We start from the raw sequence: 19,070 nt of genomic DNA, 5'->3' as shown, positions 1-19,070 counted from the left end.
TAGCTAGGCAAGCAGGCCAATGTCACCTTTGATTGGATTGTCAAATTTGTTCAGGAGCTTAAGAAAGAGATCAGATGCGAAGAGAAATGAGAGAGAGAGAGAGAGAGAGAGAGAGAGAGAGAGAGAGAGAGAGAAAGAGAGAGAGAAAGAGAGAGAGACTTATACTGCATCTAAAACAGACAGTATATTGACTATTTGGCTGATGTGAATGACCAAAACTAATACTGGAACATAAATGGTAGTGAACATGTACGTTCATCTCTTTTATTGTTCTATTGATTCACAAACCACACAAACTAATTACTAACATGAACACTACATTCTCTACTACTCTATTATTTTCCTAAGACTCATGTTTTCTCATCCTCACATGATTACGGAATCAAGCTATAACATTAATTTTATTTTTCTGACATTATTCTATTAGCTTTTTTCTTTTCTTGGAACAGTCGTGTTCTATTTCAGACTTTTAGTCATAAAACACACGTTGATTTGATAACAAAAGACTACTTGCATTTTTGCTTAGACCTACTTCCTATTCTTAAATAGTCTTAGATTAGCGGTTCTTTAGTTTCATGTCGTCCCTATTCCTGCAAGCCTATGATTGATGTACAAATATAATAGTAATTATTATCATGATTATTATTATTATTATTATAGGCGCAGGAGTGGCTGTGTGGTAAGTAGCTTGCTTACCAACCACATGGTTCCAGGTTCAGTCCCACTGTGTGGCACCTTGGGCAAGTGTCTTCTTCTATAGCCTCGGACCGACCAAAGCCTTGTGAGTGGATTTGGTTGACGGAAACTGAAAGAAGCCCATCGTATATGTGTGTATATATATATATATATATATATATATATATGTATGTGTGTGTGTGTGTGTTTGTGTGTCTGTGTTTGTCCCTCTACCATCGCTTGACACCCAATGGTGGTGTGTTTACGTCCCCGTAACTTAGCGGCTGGGCAAAAGAGACCGATAGAATAAGTACTAGGCTTCCTGGAGTCGCTTTGCTTGACTAAAGGCGGCGCTCCAGCATGGCCACAGTCAAATGACTGAAACAAGTAAAAGAGTATTATTATTATTATTTTAATGCCTGTATTTATTTTGATACAAAGATTTTTTTAAAATTGACTTTGTAAAAAATTTTGGTTCTGGGTTTGCATCATCATCATCATCATTGTTTTATGTCCACCATCCATGCTGGAATGGATGGGTCGGTTTGACAGGAACCAGTCAAGCAGAAGCCTGCACTAGACTTCTGTGTCTGTTTTGGCAAGGTTTTTACAGCTGGATGCCCTTCCGAACATCAACCACTTTACAGTGTGGACTGGATGCATTTTAAGTGGCACCTGTACTGACAGGGTCACCAAGTAATTTGAAAAACAAAACTCCATGAAACAAATTTCATCCCTGCCCTTCTGTCTTTGTATATTCACTGGCACACAACCAAATTATGTGTCTGCTTCTTCTAAGAAGAACATCTAAACCCCAAGGCCACATATAAAGGAGAAAGAATACAAAACAAACAAGACAGTCTCTTGAATTTCATTTATTTCATTATTGATTTTATAAAACACATCTATGAACAAACATAATTGTAGCACCAGTGATCTTCATATTATTACGTGTACCTGGAGAGTGTTGTAGACTATCCTTGAAAGTTAGGAGCTGCTTTCCCTTTAGCTCCCAACCCGGTGACCTTGAAAACACTTCCGGCAAATTTCTCTTCATTTTGTAACTGTTCTTCTGTCAAAAAGGAAGCACTCGATGTCACATACAGCTCGTCATAGTTTGGGCCTCCAAAACAACAGGAAGTGATTTGACTTGTGGGAAATTTGACTGACGTCAGAATTTTACCTGAAATTAGTTTTAAAATTAAATAAGTCAAAGGAATTGTCCAAAACTGAAAACTATACAACCTACTACCTTCAATATTATCTTCATTATTTCAATCAATCACATTGATTGGAGTCATTGCCAGCAAACCTAGGATTTATGTGGCTGGTGACCCAGCTTCCATGGTGCATAAGTGACTGAGATTACAGCACTTCCCCTGAACAGTTGAGTGGACTAAAGCAACATAAAATAAAGTTTTTTGCTTGAAAACACAGCACGTAGCCCAGTCTGGGAATTGAAACCACTATCTTGTGATTGCGAGTGTAAAATCTTTACCACTAGGCCATGAGGTTAGACTAGACTAGAGTAGCCACAACAAATACAGACTCTGACAGGCTCAATGAGTGAGACGTTTAATTAAAGAAATAACATTTTCTGTACCTGTTTCTGGGTCAATCTGGAATACTTGGCTACTGGAGAAGCAAGCCAGCCATATCTTGTCATTCAAATCAATTGCCATTCCATCGGGTATCCCAAATTCATGGAATTCTTTGCCTTCAAAATCAATAACCACTTGTTCTCTGGCTAAAGAAAGAAACAGAAAATATTTATTGCTAAAATAAAATGTTTCCATGACAACATTTTAAGGATTAATTAAATTTATTGTCTTTTGAGTGTTTTAAACTTTTAGCAAGAAATTTGTAAATTACATGGATAATCTCAGTTAAGCCTGTAAAATTAAATTTCATGGCTATTCTAGAAATGATGTAAATATCAAACAAAAGTTAGAATTGATATTTCCTGCATGCCACATTGTCACAATACACTTAACATATCTCAATAAAAAATAGATCTAAACATGACATTCCACAACAAAAATTGGTTTGATATATAAAGCTGTTTACTGCAGTTAATGGTTGTGAAATCTTTTGTGGATACATCTGATTTCATTTCACTGGTGAAAAGTGTTCGAAATGTTCAACAGCTCACATTTTATGAATATGAGACCACACTGTATTTGTATGAGATTATATTCAAATTGATGAACGAAATAAAAATTATTTCAAGAATAATTGCAAATATCCGTCAAATGTAAATAATGTAAATAATGTACATAATTCCTCATCTCTTAAATATAGGACTGTAAATGAAAACATGTTATTTTGTAATACACTTGTCAATTCCAATTGAAAATCCTTGCTTCAATTTTCAAATTTCTAAACAAAGAAACACTTCAGACTGACAAAACTTACAGATTTCTCCTTTAGAAACGTCATAGTCATAAGAAAACACTTTTCTTGGAGTAGAATGGGTGTAGAACATGGTTTTGTCATCTGATGTCCAGGCCAAACCATTAGATATATTGATCTTATCTTTGACGGTATGCAGTGATCGGTCTTTATCAAGTCGGTATAAATGTCCAGCTTCAGTCGGTTTTAGTTCACCCGTGAATTCCTCCATTGTACCTAAAAATTGAAAGATTTAAACAGTAAATCTTTTCACAAATCTCTGCAATCCAAGAAAGTTTTGTGTACAAAAGTGTTGATAAGTAATTGACTGGCTAATCACGGGTTCACTTAATTTCTCAAGAGTGATAAGAATGTAGAGTATAGCATGGAGAGTAGAGACGTTTAAATACACACAGACAACATTCTGGAGCAATTTAGAATGTAGAGTCTAGCAAATGCAACAGAAAAGAGCAAGAGGTTTGTGGCTCAGTAAAGAATAAAATATTTCTTTTTTTTTTTTTATGATTCTTACTATTTAATAAGCTTGCATTGAATTAATTCCAGCTTTGCACACTTCAGCAGACATCAACAAATGTTTTGCTTGCCAATTTTTACATAGGAACAGAAGTTTCTGTCAAGCACTAAAGGTGGAAGGTGGTATCTATCACTGAGGAGATGAAATCAAACTGAAAGACAAGTGTCTGATGGTCTGCTTTTCACAATGAAAGTCTAAAGGAGAAATTTGTTCATCCAGATAAAATTTCACAGTGAATGTCATTCATATTTCTGTGTGCAGCTATGTACAAAAAATAATTCACACACTGAGTTTATATATATATATATATATATATATATATATATAATCAAAATATGCAACAGGATATCAAGAAGATATCTGCATCATCTCTTGATTGTATATGTGTCTCATGTGTAAAACAAAGAAATACAAACCTGCCCACAGTCTGCCAGAGCTGTCACATTTTCCATCATTGAATCTATTCTTTGGTTTGTCTGGTTCAACATCAATGAATGGTTTCACCTGTTGACTCTCCCAGTCAAAACCAGCAAGTTTTGTGTCTTTGGATACGATATAACCACCAGATTCCGAAGGAACGATAAAACTAACCTTTCCATCTGGTAAATTAAACATACAAGAGACGATTAAAAACACATATTTTGATTATACAACATGACAAATGGATTAATATCAAGTAATAAAATATTGATATCATACGATAATTGTATAAGAGATTGATATCCTATGATAATGAATAGTGCTTGATCATCACAAGCATACAATCATCCAACTAGTCGCACAATCCATCCATTCATACATGACTAAGTACACACACACACATACATATATACATACCAGTATTAAACTTGGTGTGGGTGTTGTCTACAGAATTCCACTTGTGTATACCTCCAGGTTCAATATCAACAAACAGCAAGGATTTAGTACTTTCCTCCCAATGAGGTCCTTCTCCAGTTTTTTGACAGGGATTCTTCAAGACAACAGACACAGACATCTTGTTTCTGAAATGAGATAAAAAAAATTAAAAAAAAAAGAAGAAATTACAAAAAACAGATCCATTTTATTTCTTACTAAAAATATTGTTAATTTACTTGGTGTGTTTTATTTATTTATCTTTTTCGTAATATATAAATGGTTCAGTGTATTCGGTAAGCAGAAACTGAAAGAAGCCCTTGTATACTTTCGGAGCATCCACCCCCGCTACTGACTTGGTCCCCAAGGTAACAGAAGCTATCAACTACTTGTAGTTTTCCTCCCTGGAACGTAACAGAAACTGTTCTCTGCACATTTTCAGTGTTTATAGCACCTGAGCATTTACCACGTACAAAAACTATCTTCTCAGTTAACCTTCCTTTGGTTTTCCATTACACACGCACAAAAGTAATTTATAAATTTATTTCTCTAACTATTGCCGTTAAAAAAAAAAAAAGTTTTTCGAAATTTTGTTTTCTTGCTAAAAAGATTCTCCCATAATGGCACCGTGAAAAAAAAATCTGAAAAATCGCCTTCAAAACGGAAAAATTCCTACTTGTATGTGCTACCAATTGCTGATGTCCGCCTACCTGGATATATATTCTTTTTTATTCTTTTATTTGTGTCAGTCATTTAACTGCGGCCATGCTGGAGTTAAATGACTCCATTTATTCGACTTAAGGAGTTTTAGTCGAATAAACTGACTCCAGGACTTATTCTTTGTATTTATTCTCTCAGATACTTTTGCCGAACCGCTAAGTTTCGGGGGCGTAACACGCCAACATTGGTTGTCAAGCGATGGTATGGACACACACACACACACATAAAACATCGATATTCCAAAACACATAATTAACAAGATTGGGACCTTGAATGTATACAGAAGTCAAGATCTAGGCACTGCAGCTAAAAGTGATCAAATCCGTGAAATTCAAGAAATTATTTCTCATATATATATATACGACGGGCTTCTTTCAGTTTCCGTCTACCAAATCCACTCATAAGGTTTTGGTCGGTCTGAGGCTATAGTAGAAGACACTTGCCCAAGGTGCCACGCAGTGTGACTGGACTCAAAACCATGAGCTTGAGAGAGCAAGCTTCTCACCACACAGCCATAGATATACACACAAAAATTCGTATGCAGCCACATAGTACATATCTGCATTGCATGCATAACAAACACACGTATAACTTGCACCGAAGTTCTAAGAGAACTTCACTACTTGAATATATAAGGCACAACATGATAAAACCATACCGATACTGGTTGGATAAAACTTTACCGACCTGAAGTTTTCTGCGATCGAAGAAATTGCGAGAGAACAAGTAGTTTAAATTCTGCCTTGCAGCTTTTGAACAACCTCCTGCAGTAACTAATTCTCCGTCAAAACAACTGGGTGTGACGGACCGAGTCAAAGTAATTATATAAAGCCAGAATGGATTACCTCCCTTCAAAATAGCATCAACTTACTCAAAAAACTACATAATTGGGCCTCACCGCCCACCGACTTTGTTTCCCCATAACATGCAGAAAAATGGGCAATTTTTTAATGAAATTTTATACAAATACCTTTTACACTGTGTTGATTATAATTATGTAGGAATTTAATAAGAAGAAAAAATAAAAGGAATTGGTACAATCGTACACATACTGACACACATCGCAATATTTTCCAGAAATTACTCGCTTCATTTTGTAGATATGCGTGATGTGTGTAAGCATACGGGATTTATGTAGGCATGTATGTGTACGAACATTTTTTTTTTGCATATTAAATTCTAATTGAAGCTATCGAATCCCATCGAGGCTTTTTCATACTTAGGAATTACCTCTCGATTCCTAAGCGTCTATATTTACTCAGAGTCAGCCCATTTTACCAATTTCCATCGTGCTTCCAACGCTTCGACAACCTAATCTTTGAGAGAGACTCGAATGTTTAGTCAATGTCAGACTCTTTCCAACGTCCCACAATCAGGCTGCATTGCCCAAGCGATTTGGAGGTCTTGGTCTTTCTAAGTATTCGTCCCTCTCTCTCCCCTGCTTCCACGCCTGCTCCACCCTGGTATGCAACAGCCTCTCCTCTCCAGCATGGACCAGTTCCAACAGGGCGTTGGATGAAGCTCTCCAACACTGGAGCGAATTAGGCTTGTCTTCTCCTGAGAAGGTGGAGGACTGTCGGAGTCAGAGAGCTTCGGATAACATAATTTCGAAGACCACCTTCGACTCCCTCTTCATCCAGTTGGACCAGTTTTCAAGGTGCCGCTTACTGTCTGCTATCGCCAAATACTCAGGTGACTGGATTGATGCCATCCCTGTGGCTAATGTTGGTGGCCTACTCAGCTTGGACGAACTTCGTGTCTCCATTGCCCTCAGAGTGGGAGCTGACGTATGCACGAGTTTGATCTGTCGTTGTGGCAGGCTCCTCAACTCCACAGGGCTCCGTGGTCTTCCTTGCCATTCGAATGCTGGTTGCTTCGCAAGTCATACGGAGCTGAACCTGATACTCGAGAGGAGCTTGGCCCGGACAAACATTCCTTCCATCTTGGAACCATCTGGATTGTCCAGATGTGAGGGGAAGAGACCTGACGGCATCACCCTGTGCCCCTGGTCGCAAGGCAGGTGCCTTGTCTGGGATGTCACAGTTAGCGACTCCTTTGCTTCTTCTCACATCCTGGATGCTGCTGTCAGGGCGAGGTCCACAGCTTCTGCGGCCGAGTGGAACAAAATCCTGAAATACCGCGATCTGTTGGCCAACTACATTTTGCATACTACATTATCTAATGTAGCATTAGCCATCATTTCTGAATAGGTACAGTATAAGTCAAAGGAAATCTAGTTGTTATTTCTAGCAGGCAAAATGAACGCATAAGGTTCTCTGATTGGTCGAATTAATCAAAGGGAATGTGCAAAATACGAGATTGTTACACGAAAAACGAATTCTGCTAAGGTCCATAGAATAGTGTTATTTACTCAAATTTCAAGCTATATTGAAAAGACTTGCCCTCAGAGACGTTCCAGATGTGACAATCCAATTATTCTATTATGATACTTGATATATTGAGACTTACAATAAGTAATGTAGCCTTGCTTTTTCTATAACAATAAATTGTGATTTGAAGGAGATTTGGTTGCTATTTCTAGCAAGTTGAAACATTGCATAAAGAGAAACTCCTTCGAAGGATCACGAAGGAAGATTAATGAGAAAAAGAGAGAACAACTTACCTTTTTTTGACCAAATACAAGGATTCTCTTCCTTGCAGAAAACTAAATTATATATACGCGCGCGCACTTGTGTGTGTGTGTGTGTGTGTGTGTATGTGTGTGTGTGTGTGTGCGTGCGTGCGTGCGTGCGTGCGTGCGTGTGTGTGTGTGTGTGTGAGTGTGCATGTGTGTATTAATAGAGAGATAATCTATGGGCAAAGGTCAGAATAATTAAAGATAAAGAGAGAGAGAGAGAGAGAGAGAGAGAGAGAGAGAAAGAGAGAGAGAGAGTGGAGATTAATAATAATTGTTTCTGTTTTTAAGTTGTGCTCGATATAAACCTTATAAGTCTTCTCAAAACTTTTGTGGGAATTGTGAATCGAATGCATCAGTCACTGTACTCAGACATTACTTTATGAAAGGGTAAAGTTCATCTTGGCAGAATTTGAATTGGTGAGAGAGATGATAATAACAATGATAGTAATAATAATAGTAATAATAATAATAATAATAATAATAACAATAATAGCCATGATAGGATAGGGTAGGGCAGTATTTACATTGAAAAATATGTGAGTGGCTGTGTGGTAAGTAGCTTACTTACAACCACATGCATCTGGGTTCAGTCCACTGCGTTGCACCTTGGGCAAGTATCTTCTACTATAGCCTTGGGCCGACCAACGCCTTGTGAGTGGATTTGGTAGACGGAAACTGAAAGAAGCCCGTTGTATATATATATATATATATATATACAAATATGCCGGGTCTTCTCACGCACAGCATACTTCCAAAGATCTCAATGACTTATGACCGAGATCTTTGGAAATATGCTGTGCATGAGAAGACCCGGCAAGCCAAGTGAGACCTAAATCCAAGGCCTCTGCCAGGGATGTAGCCAGCCCACTTATGCGTACCATTCCTTCATTGGACACTAAACTCCGCTTGCGAAGACCTGTTGAGGCAAGTGAAATTGAAATTGAACTAAATTTCACGACTGGCACCTATGCCAATATCTCTTTCATTGAACACTATACTCGGCTTGTGAAGACCTGTTTGGGCAAGTGAAAGCAAAATTGTGATGGCACCGTCCGAGCGTGATCGTTGCTAGAGCACCAGCTGTCTGGCTTCTGTGCTCGTGGCATGTAAATAGCACCTTTTGAGTGTGATCGTTACCAACGTCGCCTTCCTGGCACTTGTACCGGTGGCACGTGAAAAGACATTCGAATCGAGATCATTGCCAGTGCCGCTGGACTGGCTCTTGTGCAGATGGCACGTAAAATACACCATTTCGAGCATGGCCATTGCCAGTACCGCCTGACTGGCCTTCGTGCCGGTGGCACGTAAAAGCACCCACTACATTCTCGGAGTGGTTGGCGTTAGGAAGGGCATCCAGCTGTAGAAACTCTGCCAAATCAGATTAGAGCCTGGTGCAGCGATCTGGTTTCACCAGTCCTCAGTCAAATTGTCCAACTCATGCTAGCATGGAAAGCGGACGTTAAACAATGATGATGATGAAACTACTAAGTTCATCTTCATCGTTTAACATCCGCATTCCATGCTGGCATGGGTTGGACTAAGTTATGGAACTTAAACAACAAAACCAGTTTTTAAGAGGAGTAAATGTAAACACACCTCTACAGGTACAACAGATTTTGCATATTACCTGTCCATGAATCTCCACTCACAATGCATTGGTCATCTCCTAGTTATGTAGCAGAAGACATGCAATGGGATTGAAACTGAAACAATTTGATTTCAAAGGGTTCATCTTCCACACAGCCACACATGCACTCGTGAAGGAGAAAGAATGCAAAACAAATTTATTCTAATTTACGTTTATTTATTTCATTATTGTTTTACATAACATACCTTTGATAAAATATAATTATAGTACTGGTCATGTTCAAATTACAATGTATACCTGGAGAGTGGTGTAGACTATCCCTGAAAGACGGGAGCTGCTTTACCTTTTGCCCCCAACTCCGTAACCTTGAACACACTTCCAGCAAGTTTCTCTTCATTTTGCAACTGTTTTTCTGTTAAGTTATTGGCTCTCGATGTCACATAAAGTTCGTCATAGTTTGGGCCTCCAAAACAACAGGAAGTGACTTGACGTGTAGGAAACTTGACTGAGCTGAGAATTTTACCTGAAAATGGTTATTAAAATGGGTAAAAGTAAAAAAGAATTGTCCAAAATTGAAAAACATAGGCACAGGAGTTTAGTGTCATAGCCACAAGCATAATCTGTTACCAGTGCTGGGATGTGAACCACTCATCTCACTGCTGGTAGTCTGTGTTTCTATCCACTCAGCCATCCGTGCTTATATATGAAGTCTTTATCCAAGGTAGACATGGCCAACTACTAAGTTCATCTAGCAGTCATACTAAATACCTTTTCTTTTCGGTATTAACAAACACATCTTCATCTGCAGCACACAAAAGTGATCTGCTTGTTTGTTTGTTTGGACAATAATGATGATGATGATGGCAGTAATGAGTGGCAGTGGGAGTGATGGCAGCTGTGGCAGTGGCAGCAGAAGTGGTGGTGATGGTGGTGGCAGAAGTGGTGGTGAGGATGATGATAGGCATCTGATGTACACCAATCTCTCTCTTAATTAGCTGCTCTTAATTGTCCTTTTCTTCCACCACATGGATGAGTTGTTTGCAAAGTATTTCATGAGAATGAATTATCAGTTGTTGATAAGCCCTGATCAGGCACATCTATCCACGATCAGAGCTGGTCCAGCTGTGACCACCTCATCTTTTGTCCAGACACAGCGTGGATAACAGAATATGATTTGAAGGAGGTTTGCCAGGAATTTTTGGTAGGGAAAGGGAGAAAGGGAGAACTCTATTGTCTCATCAACCAAGGCTTTTGAGTAAAGAAATAAAGTTTCTCTACCTGTTTCTGGGTCAATCTGGAATACTTTGCTACTATAATGGCTAGCTAACCATATTTTGTCATTTAAATCAATTGTCATTCCATCTGGTATCCCATACTCGTGGAGTTCTTTGCCTTCAAAATCAATAACCACTTGTTCTCTGGCTAAAGAAGCAAACAGAATATTTATTGTTAAAATGAATATTTCCATGACAACATTGGAAGGGTTAATTAAATTTATTTTAGTTTGGATTCCATGTTTTAAACTGTTATTAAGAAATTTGTTTTCTGATTGCATGGACAATCTCTGTTAAGCTTTCCAACATCTCACAAATTACAAATACAAGACTAAATCTTATTTTAATGAAATTGTACACTAACTGGAGAAGCAAATAAAAATTATTTCAAGAATAAGTCATTGTAAATACAACTACAATAAATTTTATTGAATTGAATTAAATATTATTAAATATTTGTCACAAAATTGGAAGAGCAGCAGATCAAATGCCTTTTTGTTATTCCAAAGCAAGATTTTAGATTCTAAGTTGAAATTCTGCTTGAATTGTTAAGTTAGCAATTAAAAAAATACTTAAAACTGACAATACTTACAGATTTCTCCGGTTGAAATGTCATAGTCATAAGAAAATACTTTTTTAGGAAGAGAATGGGTGTAGAACATGGTTTTGTCATCTGCTGTCCATGCCATACCATTAGATATATTGATCTTGTCTTTGATGGCATTGACCGAGAGATCTTTATCAATTCGATATAGACGTCCAGCTTCAGCCATTTCAGCTGTGCCTGTGAATATTTTCATTGTACCTAAAAGGAGAAAAGTTAGAGTATGTTATTCTGTCCACATTGAAATCTAGTGACAAGTCTAACAGCTAGAAATAGCAGCCAAATTTCCTTTACATTACATTCTATTATTTCAGAATTTATGCACACTTGACAATGAAAGGGGAACTAGACCAGAGCTGACTTGGGGTTAAGCAAAAAATTAGATGGAGAGGTCTAATACTGAAACTCTCCTAACACTTCAGAAACAAAAATGATAATGCACCCCAAAGCATTTACAAGATATATATATATCTACATGTGTGTGTGTGTGTGTGAATTATGGCTACCATTGGTTTCACTGACAGTCTTGTGGAATTGGAAGAGTGGCAACACGTGCAGACCTAACCAGCTGGAAATATGCACAGTTACAAAATGGCAAGACTGAATAGTCGTCTGAGAGGTCATGGGTGGAAAGTCAGAAATGGCAGAAGATGCTGAGCATCTATGACAATGGAACAATCACCATACATGAAGGTATGTACGAATATACAAACAGAAGTGTTTCTGTGAGAGCCTTTAATGGTGACTTTAATGGACATAGTGGCCAAAAACACGATGGCTACTGTGATGTCCATGAGGAGAATGAATATGGTGAGGATGCAAGACTCCTGGAGTTCTATCATGGAACTAATCAAACAATTTGCAACACCCACTTCCAGAAAGTGACCAGACACCTCATCACCTACCATTCTAGCAAACACACAAGGCAGATAGATTTCATTCTCACCAGGAAACCTCATAGACTGGCCATTGTAAATACCAAAACTGCCCAAGATAGAATAATGGTTAGTACCTTCAGAGTGAGAAGTTAGGTACGTTGAGCAGTGTCACTGATCAAACTCTGAAGTTACAATCCAGTAAGAGATGACCTGGGGTTAAACAACAACAACAACACTGAAAATAATAAAAAAAAACTATGAAAGACAGTTTCATACATAAAACAAATACAAACCTGCCACAAGTCTGCCAGAGCTGTCACATTTACCATCATTGAAGCAATTTCCTGGTTTATCTGGTTCCACATTGAGGAATGGTTTCATCTGTTGACTCTCCCAGTCAAATTCAGCGAGTTGGGTCTTATATGATACGAGATAACCACCAGATTCACGAGGTATGATGAAGCTGACATTGTCACCTGGTAATATACATAAGAGGAGATACAAACATATTGTGATGTAAAAGATATAACACAATCTTATAATAAAGAGGTCTATATCATATGATAGCATGATATATTGATCATCACCATCATCATCAACACCATTTAACATCAATCTTCTGTGCTGGCATGGGCTGGATTGTCTGACAGGACCCATGGTGCCCCAATGTCTACTTTAGTTTGTACAGCTGGAAGCTCTTGCTAATGTCAGTCACTTTACAGAATATACTGGGTGTTATTTTTTATGGCACCAGCATTAGTGACATGCCATGTTCACAGGCTGACCAAGATATTATCGTGGCATGTGACCAGATGAGGTTTATTTTTCAACACAGTCCATCTTGCAGTCCACACGCTTTCTCCATTGGCATTGCTTTGCTTGGATCCCATCGGTGAAGGAGATTTCACAGTGCTGCTCAAAAAGTTCAACAGTGCATATGAAGTCACCATCAGTGATTCTGGTTCCCAGCCAAGTGGATTTTTCATGTTGGGGAACAGTAGGGACCAAACCAGGTGAATAGGGGTTGACCAACCAGTTGAAAGCTAATCACACACAGCAACCTTTAAAACCAAGGACTTGTGTGTGCTGGAGCATTGTCCTGATGAAACTTGACCCTTTTTAACTGCCTCAGCAAGTTGGCACAGTACTCTCCATTGATGGTGTGGCACTTTTGAAGATAATTAATAAACAAAATTCTTTTTGCATTCCAAAAAACTGAGATTATCTTCTCCACTCCAGAAGACATGGCAACTTTGGAGTTGGTGAGGAGGAATGTTTTCACTGAAAGATTGTCTCTGGATCAAAGTGATGAATCCAACACTCCTACTAAGTTAGAAAATGTTCAAAGAAACCAGCTGGATCTGCCTCAAATAATGTCAGATTTTCCCATGATGTGACCAGTCTGGTGCTCTTTTGATCAGGTGTCAGAAGACGTGGTACCCACTGAATAGAAACCTTCATCATGCCAAGTTCATTGTGCAGAATATTCTCAACTCTCTTATAGAATATACTAATAGAATTGGTTATTTGATTTATAATCAATTGCCTGTCATCCATCACCACGTGATGAACATGATCAATGTTTTCCTTGATGGTGGCAGTTGCAGGACATCTAGAGCATGGGTCATCTTCAAAATTCTCCCTTCATCTCTAAAAATTCAGCTGTCCACTATTGCACCGTTCATGAAATCAGAGCATCAACCATGTCAGCTTGAATGTCCTTGGGGGCCAAACCGTTTTTCTTCTGGTACTTGATAATACTACAATACCAAATTTTGTCCATTTTCAAAGGAAGTCGATACTAATTACTTTTGAAGTCATCTTTGAACAGTCAGATGTCAGTCTAACTGGAAAGAAACAATGTAATTATTAATAAGAAGGGTTGAAATGATTGCATGCAAAATTTCACAGCTCTAGCATCACTCCTTCATAGTCAGTCTATGAATTTTTCTATTCACCCATGTAGATAGATATACAAACATACATACCAACATTAAACTTGGTATGTGTGTTATCAATGCTATTCCACTTGTAGAAACCTCCAAATTCTTCATCAACAAACAGCAAGGATTTAATACGTTCCTCCCAGTGAGGTCCTTCACCAATTCCTTGACAGACATTCTTCAGAGCAACAGATACAGACATCTTGTTTCTGAAAACAAAATTACATTTAATAAAAAGCAAAGAAACATTTATATATAGCATATGTATGTGCATTTGTGTGTGTGTACACATGCACACAAACAGACAGACACATATATATATACAAGAGAGAAATAGTGTGTGTATGCATGTTTATACAGATAGATACATACATATAGATATGTATGTATGTGCATATATATATATATATATATATATATATATATATATATCTTTTATTCCATTACTAGTTTCAGTTATTTGACTGTGGCCATGCTGGAGTACCACCTTAAAGGTTTTAGTAGAAGAAATCAACCCCAGGACTTGTTACGGTTTTGTCAATGGTTTTGGTTCTGGTTCTGGCGACGGTTCTTCAGTGCCTTCTGCTCTTAAGCCTCTGTCGAACTGTCGGCATAAACTCTGTGCTTTCTCACGGATGATGTTACCCCTCAAGGGGATGCTTTTTCTTGCAGTCACTGATCCACAATGCCAAGGCAGATTCCATGATTACGAAGTGCTTATTTCTCACTATCGTTATCTTTTTTGGCACTTTCCCAGAAACTTTTCGCTACGGTAGTCCTGATCGTCACCTCGTTCTTCTTCATGTAGCGTTTGGTGCTTTCGTTGACAACATAATGGCGACCTACTGCAGCATAACTTTTACTTTCCAGGAACATATCCAGCAGTTGTGCCTTTTCATGGAGCGTCATAACCTTTTTCTGGCGCTTGGGTTCACTGCCAGACGCTTTAGAAGGTGTGGGGCGTTTGGGCGGTATCTTAGGGCTTTAATAACATGCTACAAAAAACACAGCACGCAACAAAATGCCGGAGATAGCTACTGCATGCAGGTTTTCCAAAAAAAGAAAAAAACCCCCTACAAAAACATCTTAAGAGGTACAAGATAAAAGTTTACTTGTATCTAAAACAAATTCAAGCGACATGATGCGCGCCTATTCAAATCAGAGCGACCTTCAGTTGTCAAGGGTGTATTATTAGTTTAACCTTATAAAGTTTGAAAAACTATATATTGCCACGAAAATGCCATAAAAAATTCGCAGAGGATATTCACGATTCCGTGAATATGCGGTGGTTTTCGCGAATGCCGAACCGCGAATAAGCGGAGGGTACACTGTACATAAAAAGTAAAATTGTTTTACATAAAAAAAACGAATCACTTTATGACACGTAATGTAGTTTTTATGTTGCAAGTGGTATGGACGAATTTAATCATACCTCGTTCTTTTATAGTTCTTGATATATCGAGGCTTACAATTTGAAAGTTGCTAATTGAAACAAGACAAAACACCACAAAAAAGACTCTCAGATGAGGCAAATTAAAAGAAAAAAAAAAAGGAATATATAAATGAAAATCAAACTAATCTACGATGCTCCCATTGCAAGCTGTAATAAGTTGTAATCTTATCAGAGACGTCTTTCTCCACTTGATCTCTACTTGATATATCGATGCTTACTTTACACGGAATTACAAGTTGATGCTCCACCCCCCCACCCAATTTGTTTCTTTATAACTTTTTGAAAAATGCATATTTTTACCTGACATTTTGCAGAATTACGTTTATGTTGGTTTCCCATATAAAAATGAAAATAGGAAAAGTGAAATATGCAAAAGTTACGGAAATTAGTGATAATAAATTCAGGTGGAGAGAATGGTCCGAAATCCCTCTTTTTCCGAAAATCTGTAGGAGATTCGGTTGCTATGTTTAGCAAGTTGAAACGGTGTAGACAAAAACTCCCATGAAAGAAGGAAAAAGAGAGCAACATACCGTTTTTTGTCGTAGTAGTGTAATGTGCAGTTTGTCTTTATTACACGTATGTATATATATTAGATGAAGACAAAGAGAGGGAGAGAGAGAGAGAGAGTAAGAGATAAATGTTTCTATTTTAATTATTCGGTCGTAACATTTGAGAGAGAAGGGTTAGTAAATAGCATTGATAAAATAAATGAAGTGCCTGTCAAGTATTGTATTTGTCTGGTTCTTTATCTTATCAAGATGTGAAAAAGCATAAGTTGATCTTGATGGAGTTGGGGCAGGGCGAGAAATAGTAAACAGAGATTGAGAGAAAAAGAAAAAAACACGGAACAGAAATCAGTGTCGTATTTGATCGCAAATTAGATGCACTTTTTTCTTTTCATTTTTATAGTTGATTGATTTTTATTACCAACAGTGATGATAATTACACATGTATAGAACGCGTGTATACGGTACACATGAATAGAAAACGACATTAAAATCCAAATCCAAAACCGAAAAACAAAACAAAAAAAAACACAAACATGAGCGAAGGGGGGGGGGGGGTAAAAAAAAAAAACGAAAAAACTTCAGTTCAATATTTTATTTCTGAAAAATGTCTCAAAAACTTACCTCAGATTCCATATGCAAACTTTTGCTCTCTCATAAACTTTAATGCACAAAAACTTTTGTTTCTTTTTTCCTGAAATTTGCGTGTGTTTAATATAACGGAGCAAGTATGATATATACATCACCAATACACCAGAAATTGGATTCCATGGAACTTTGAGATGAAAATACTCCAGAGTTTTTAAAGATGTGTCTTTTAATACGATTTAACAAAAATATATTTAAATGAAATTGGAATCCTCCATTTTAGAGTAATAAATTTTTTTTTATCAAATTAGAGCTTTAAATTTTTGTATGGTTGTTTTTTTTTTATATTAGATAAATTCTTTCTCTAAAAGAATTAATATTTTGTTTTTAAGTCTCAGTAAGTAGGGAAGAGGACAAATCAAAAATCCCTGCAAGAGCAACAGAGTGTCTTGAGAGAAAACTGGGCATAAGAGGCATCAGATATGGTGTACAAAAGAGAGTGCCAGTGTGGTCATGTGATGCATATGGATGAGAATGACTGTGCAAAGTGCCAATCTCTAACTGTGGAGGGAACCTGTGGAAGAAGTAGACCCAGAAAGACATGAGATGAGGTGGTGAAGCACGATCTTCGAATGTTGGGCCTCACAGAAGAGATGACTAGTGACCGAGACCTTTGGCAATACGTTCTGCTTGAGAAGACTCGTGAAGTTGTAGTCTTTACTGTTGCTGATGTAAATGGCACCGGTGAAATTGTAATAATATTAGTCACAGCTGGTAGCATGATCTTTGACTGTTGGGTGTCAAGGAGGTGAGGGACGAGGTGGTGAAGCATGATCTTTCAATGTTGAGCCTCACAGAGGCAATGACAAGTGACTGAGACCCTTGGAGATATGCTATGCTTGAGAAAACCTGTCAAGCCAAGTGAAACAATAGACATGACCATTGCCAGCGCCATGTGAATGGCACTTGGGAAACCGTAGTTGTGGCTGTTACCAGTGTTATGTAAATTGCACCCATTACACTCTCAGAGCGGTTGGCATTAGGACGGGCATCCAGCCATCGAGACCACGTCAAATCAGACTGGAACCTGGTGAAGCTCCTCCGGTTTAACAGTTTCAGTCAAACCTTCCAACCCATGCCAGCATGGAAAGTGGACATTAAATGATGATGATATATACTTTATTTGTGAGTTAACAAGACAACAATGGTTTGCAAATATATTTTGTGTGTGTGTTGGGTGTTAGTAAAATGTACAGATTTACAGATTTAGCAGCAAGAAGAAACAAAGAGAGCAGGGAGCGGGGACAGAAAAATAAACAGAGACAAGAAAAGTAATTATGAACACTATCACAAGAGATAAAAGGTGGAATGTCTAGACAGTCAGCCAATCTGCTAGAAATAGCAGCGTAATTTCTCTGCAATCACACTTTTTTTAAAAAACTATTTTATGGCCTCATCAGAAATAAAAGGGCAGTAATAATAATTCAGAAAGCTTTCAATATAATGTAAGAGTGGAGAAGAAGAGCACGAAAACGAAAGAATCCTTTTTTATAAGATGTTCCACATATGAAACCACAAGTTTTGATTCAATAGGAAACATAATTTATACCAGACACATAACCAGGAAACAAGAGAAGTTTATAGTAATGGATAATCGTTAATACAACAAAAAATGTAAATTATTTGGATAAAATAAAAAGGCAATAAAAGTGAATATAGAATGTGAATATGTTTTAATGCTTGATAGAATGATACAAAAGTATTTTGGATAAAAATGATTCCATGATACTCCAACAATACTCATTCGCTATTTATTTATTCATTCATTTAGCTGGTTGTTTGATTCCATGAATCTAGAACATTCTGCAAAAAGAATCAGTTTTGCTAGCCTTGGAACGAAAATGCTGCCCTTCCTTTAGCGCCTGTTTCTGTGACCTTGAAGAGACTTCCAGCCAGTGGTTCGTTATTTTTAAACTCCTCATCAGTTAATCCAAGGTGACTTGATGTGACATACAGTTCATCATAATTTGGTCCACCAAAGCAGCAGGAAGTAATTTCAGACACTGGGAACTTGATAGTCTGTAGAATTTTTCCTGAAAGAGTTCAGAAACATATTTGTATTCACTTCACTTTGCAATGAAATGCAGCACAACACAATGCAAAGCAATACAACACAACACAACACATACACCCATTTCTTTATTTTGTCCATCACTATATCTATGGGTTTAGATTTGTCTGTAAACTCCTGAAAATGATACATGACTTGCTGGCTGAAGATGCCTGTCAAGCTCTCGTAAACATATAATAATTCTAGTGAAACACATTCACTGATTTCAAAATTAGAAATGATACATTTCTAAATCTCTCAGAGAGACTGCTACTCCAAGCTGATGACGAGCAAAAACTCAGAAACATGTCCCTG

At 37.6% G+C, this 19,070-nt stretch overlaps 3 protein-coding genes across 6 annotated transcripts in view; all 3 read right to left on the bottom strand.

Moving 5' to 3' along the window:
- Positions 1-1,535: 1,535 nt before the first annotated feature.
- Positions 1,536-8,149, bottom strand: LOC106880375 (regucalcin). 2 transcript variants are annotated; one of them, XM_014930261.3, is made up of 6 exons: positions 7,797-8,149; positions 4,439-4,602; positions 4,018-4,200; positions 3,091-3,303; positions 2,279-2,422; positions 1,536-1,858 (listed from the first exon to the last, which is right to left on the bottom strand). In XM_014930261.3, the coding sequence occupies exons 2-6, from the start codon at positions 4,593-4,595 to the stop codon at positions 1,650-1,652; spliced, it is 906 nt and encodes a 301-aa protein (XP_014785747.1). In that variant the 5' UTR covers positions 4,596-4,602; positions 7,797-8,149; the 3' UTR covers positions 1,536-1,649. The 2 variants fall into 2 exon arrangements, with proteins under 2 accessions (XP_014785747.1, XP_014785746.1); XM_014930260.3 differs by lacking the exon at positions 7,797-8,149 and adding an exon at positions 5,861-6,006.
- A 1,445-nt stretch (positions 8,150-9,594) lies between these two features.
- On the bottom strand, positions 9,595-17,407 carry LOC106880372 (regucalcin). 3 transcript variants are annotated; one of them, XM_089366431.1, is made up of 6 exons: positions 16,682-17,407; positions 14,144-14,307; positions 12,449-12,631; positions 11,266-11,478; positions 10,678-10,821; positions 9,595-9,922 (listed from the first exon to the last, which is right to left on the bottom strand). In XM_089366431.1, the coding sequence occupies exons 1-6, from the start codon at positions 16,798-16,800 to the stop codon at positions 9,714-9,716; spliced, it is 1,032 nt and encodes a 343-aa protein (XP_089222557.1). In that variant the 5' UTR covers positions 16,801-17,407; the 3' UTR covers positions 9,595-9,713. The 3 variants fall into 3 exon arrangements, with proteins under 3 accessions (XP_089222557.1, XP_089222558.1, XP_089222559.1); XM_089366432.1 differs by lacking the exon at positions 16,682-17,407 and adding an exon at positions 16,082-16,293; XM_089366433.1 differs by lacking the exon at positions 16,682-17,407 and adding an exon at positions 15,531-15,622.
- A 954-nt stretch (positions 17,408-18,361) lies between these two features.
- The window catches only part of LOC149131738 (regucalcin-like), a 5,648-nt gene continuing 4,939 nt past the window's right edge, over positions 18,362-19,070 (bottom strand). The window contains exon 6 of the mRNA XM_089366435.1: positions 18,362-18,738. Within this exon, the coding sequence (XP_089222561.1) occupies positions 18,530-18,738 (209 nt within the window). The 3' untranslated portion in view covers positions 18,362-18,529. The remainder of the gene's footprint in view (positions 18,739-19,070) is intronic.

This window comes from Octopus bimaculoides, chromosome 19, assembly GCF_046866305.1.
Source record: "Octopus bimaculoides isolate indiv1 chromosome 19, ASM4686630v1, whole genome shotgun sequence".
Taxonomy (NCBI): Eukaryota; Metazoa; Mollusca; class Cephalopoda; order Octopoda; family Octopodidae; genus Octopus; species Octopus bimaculoides.
Note: the sequence above shows the minus strand (reverse complement) of the source record. Positions and strands in the feature narration are given on the sequence as shown.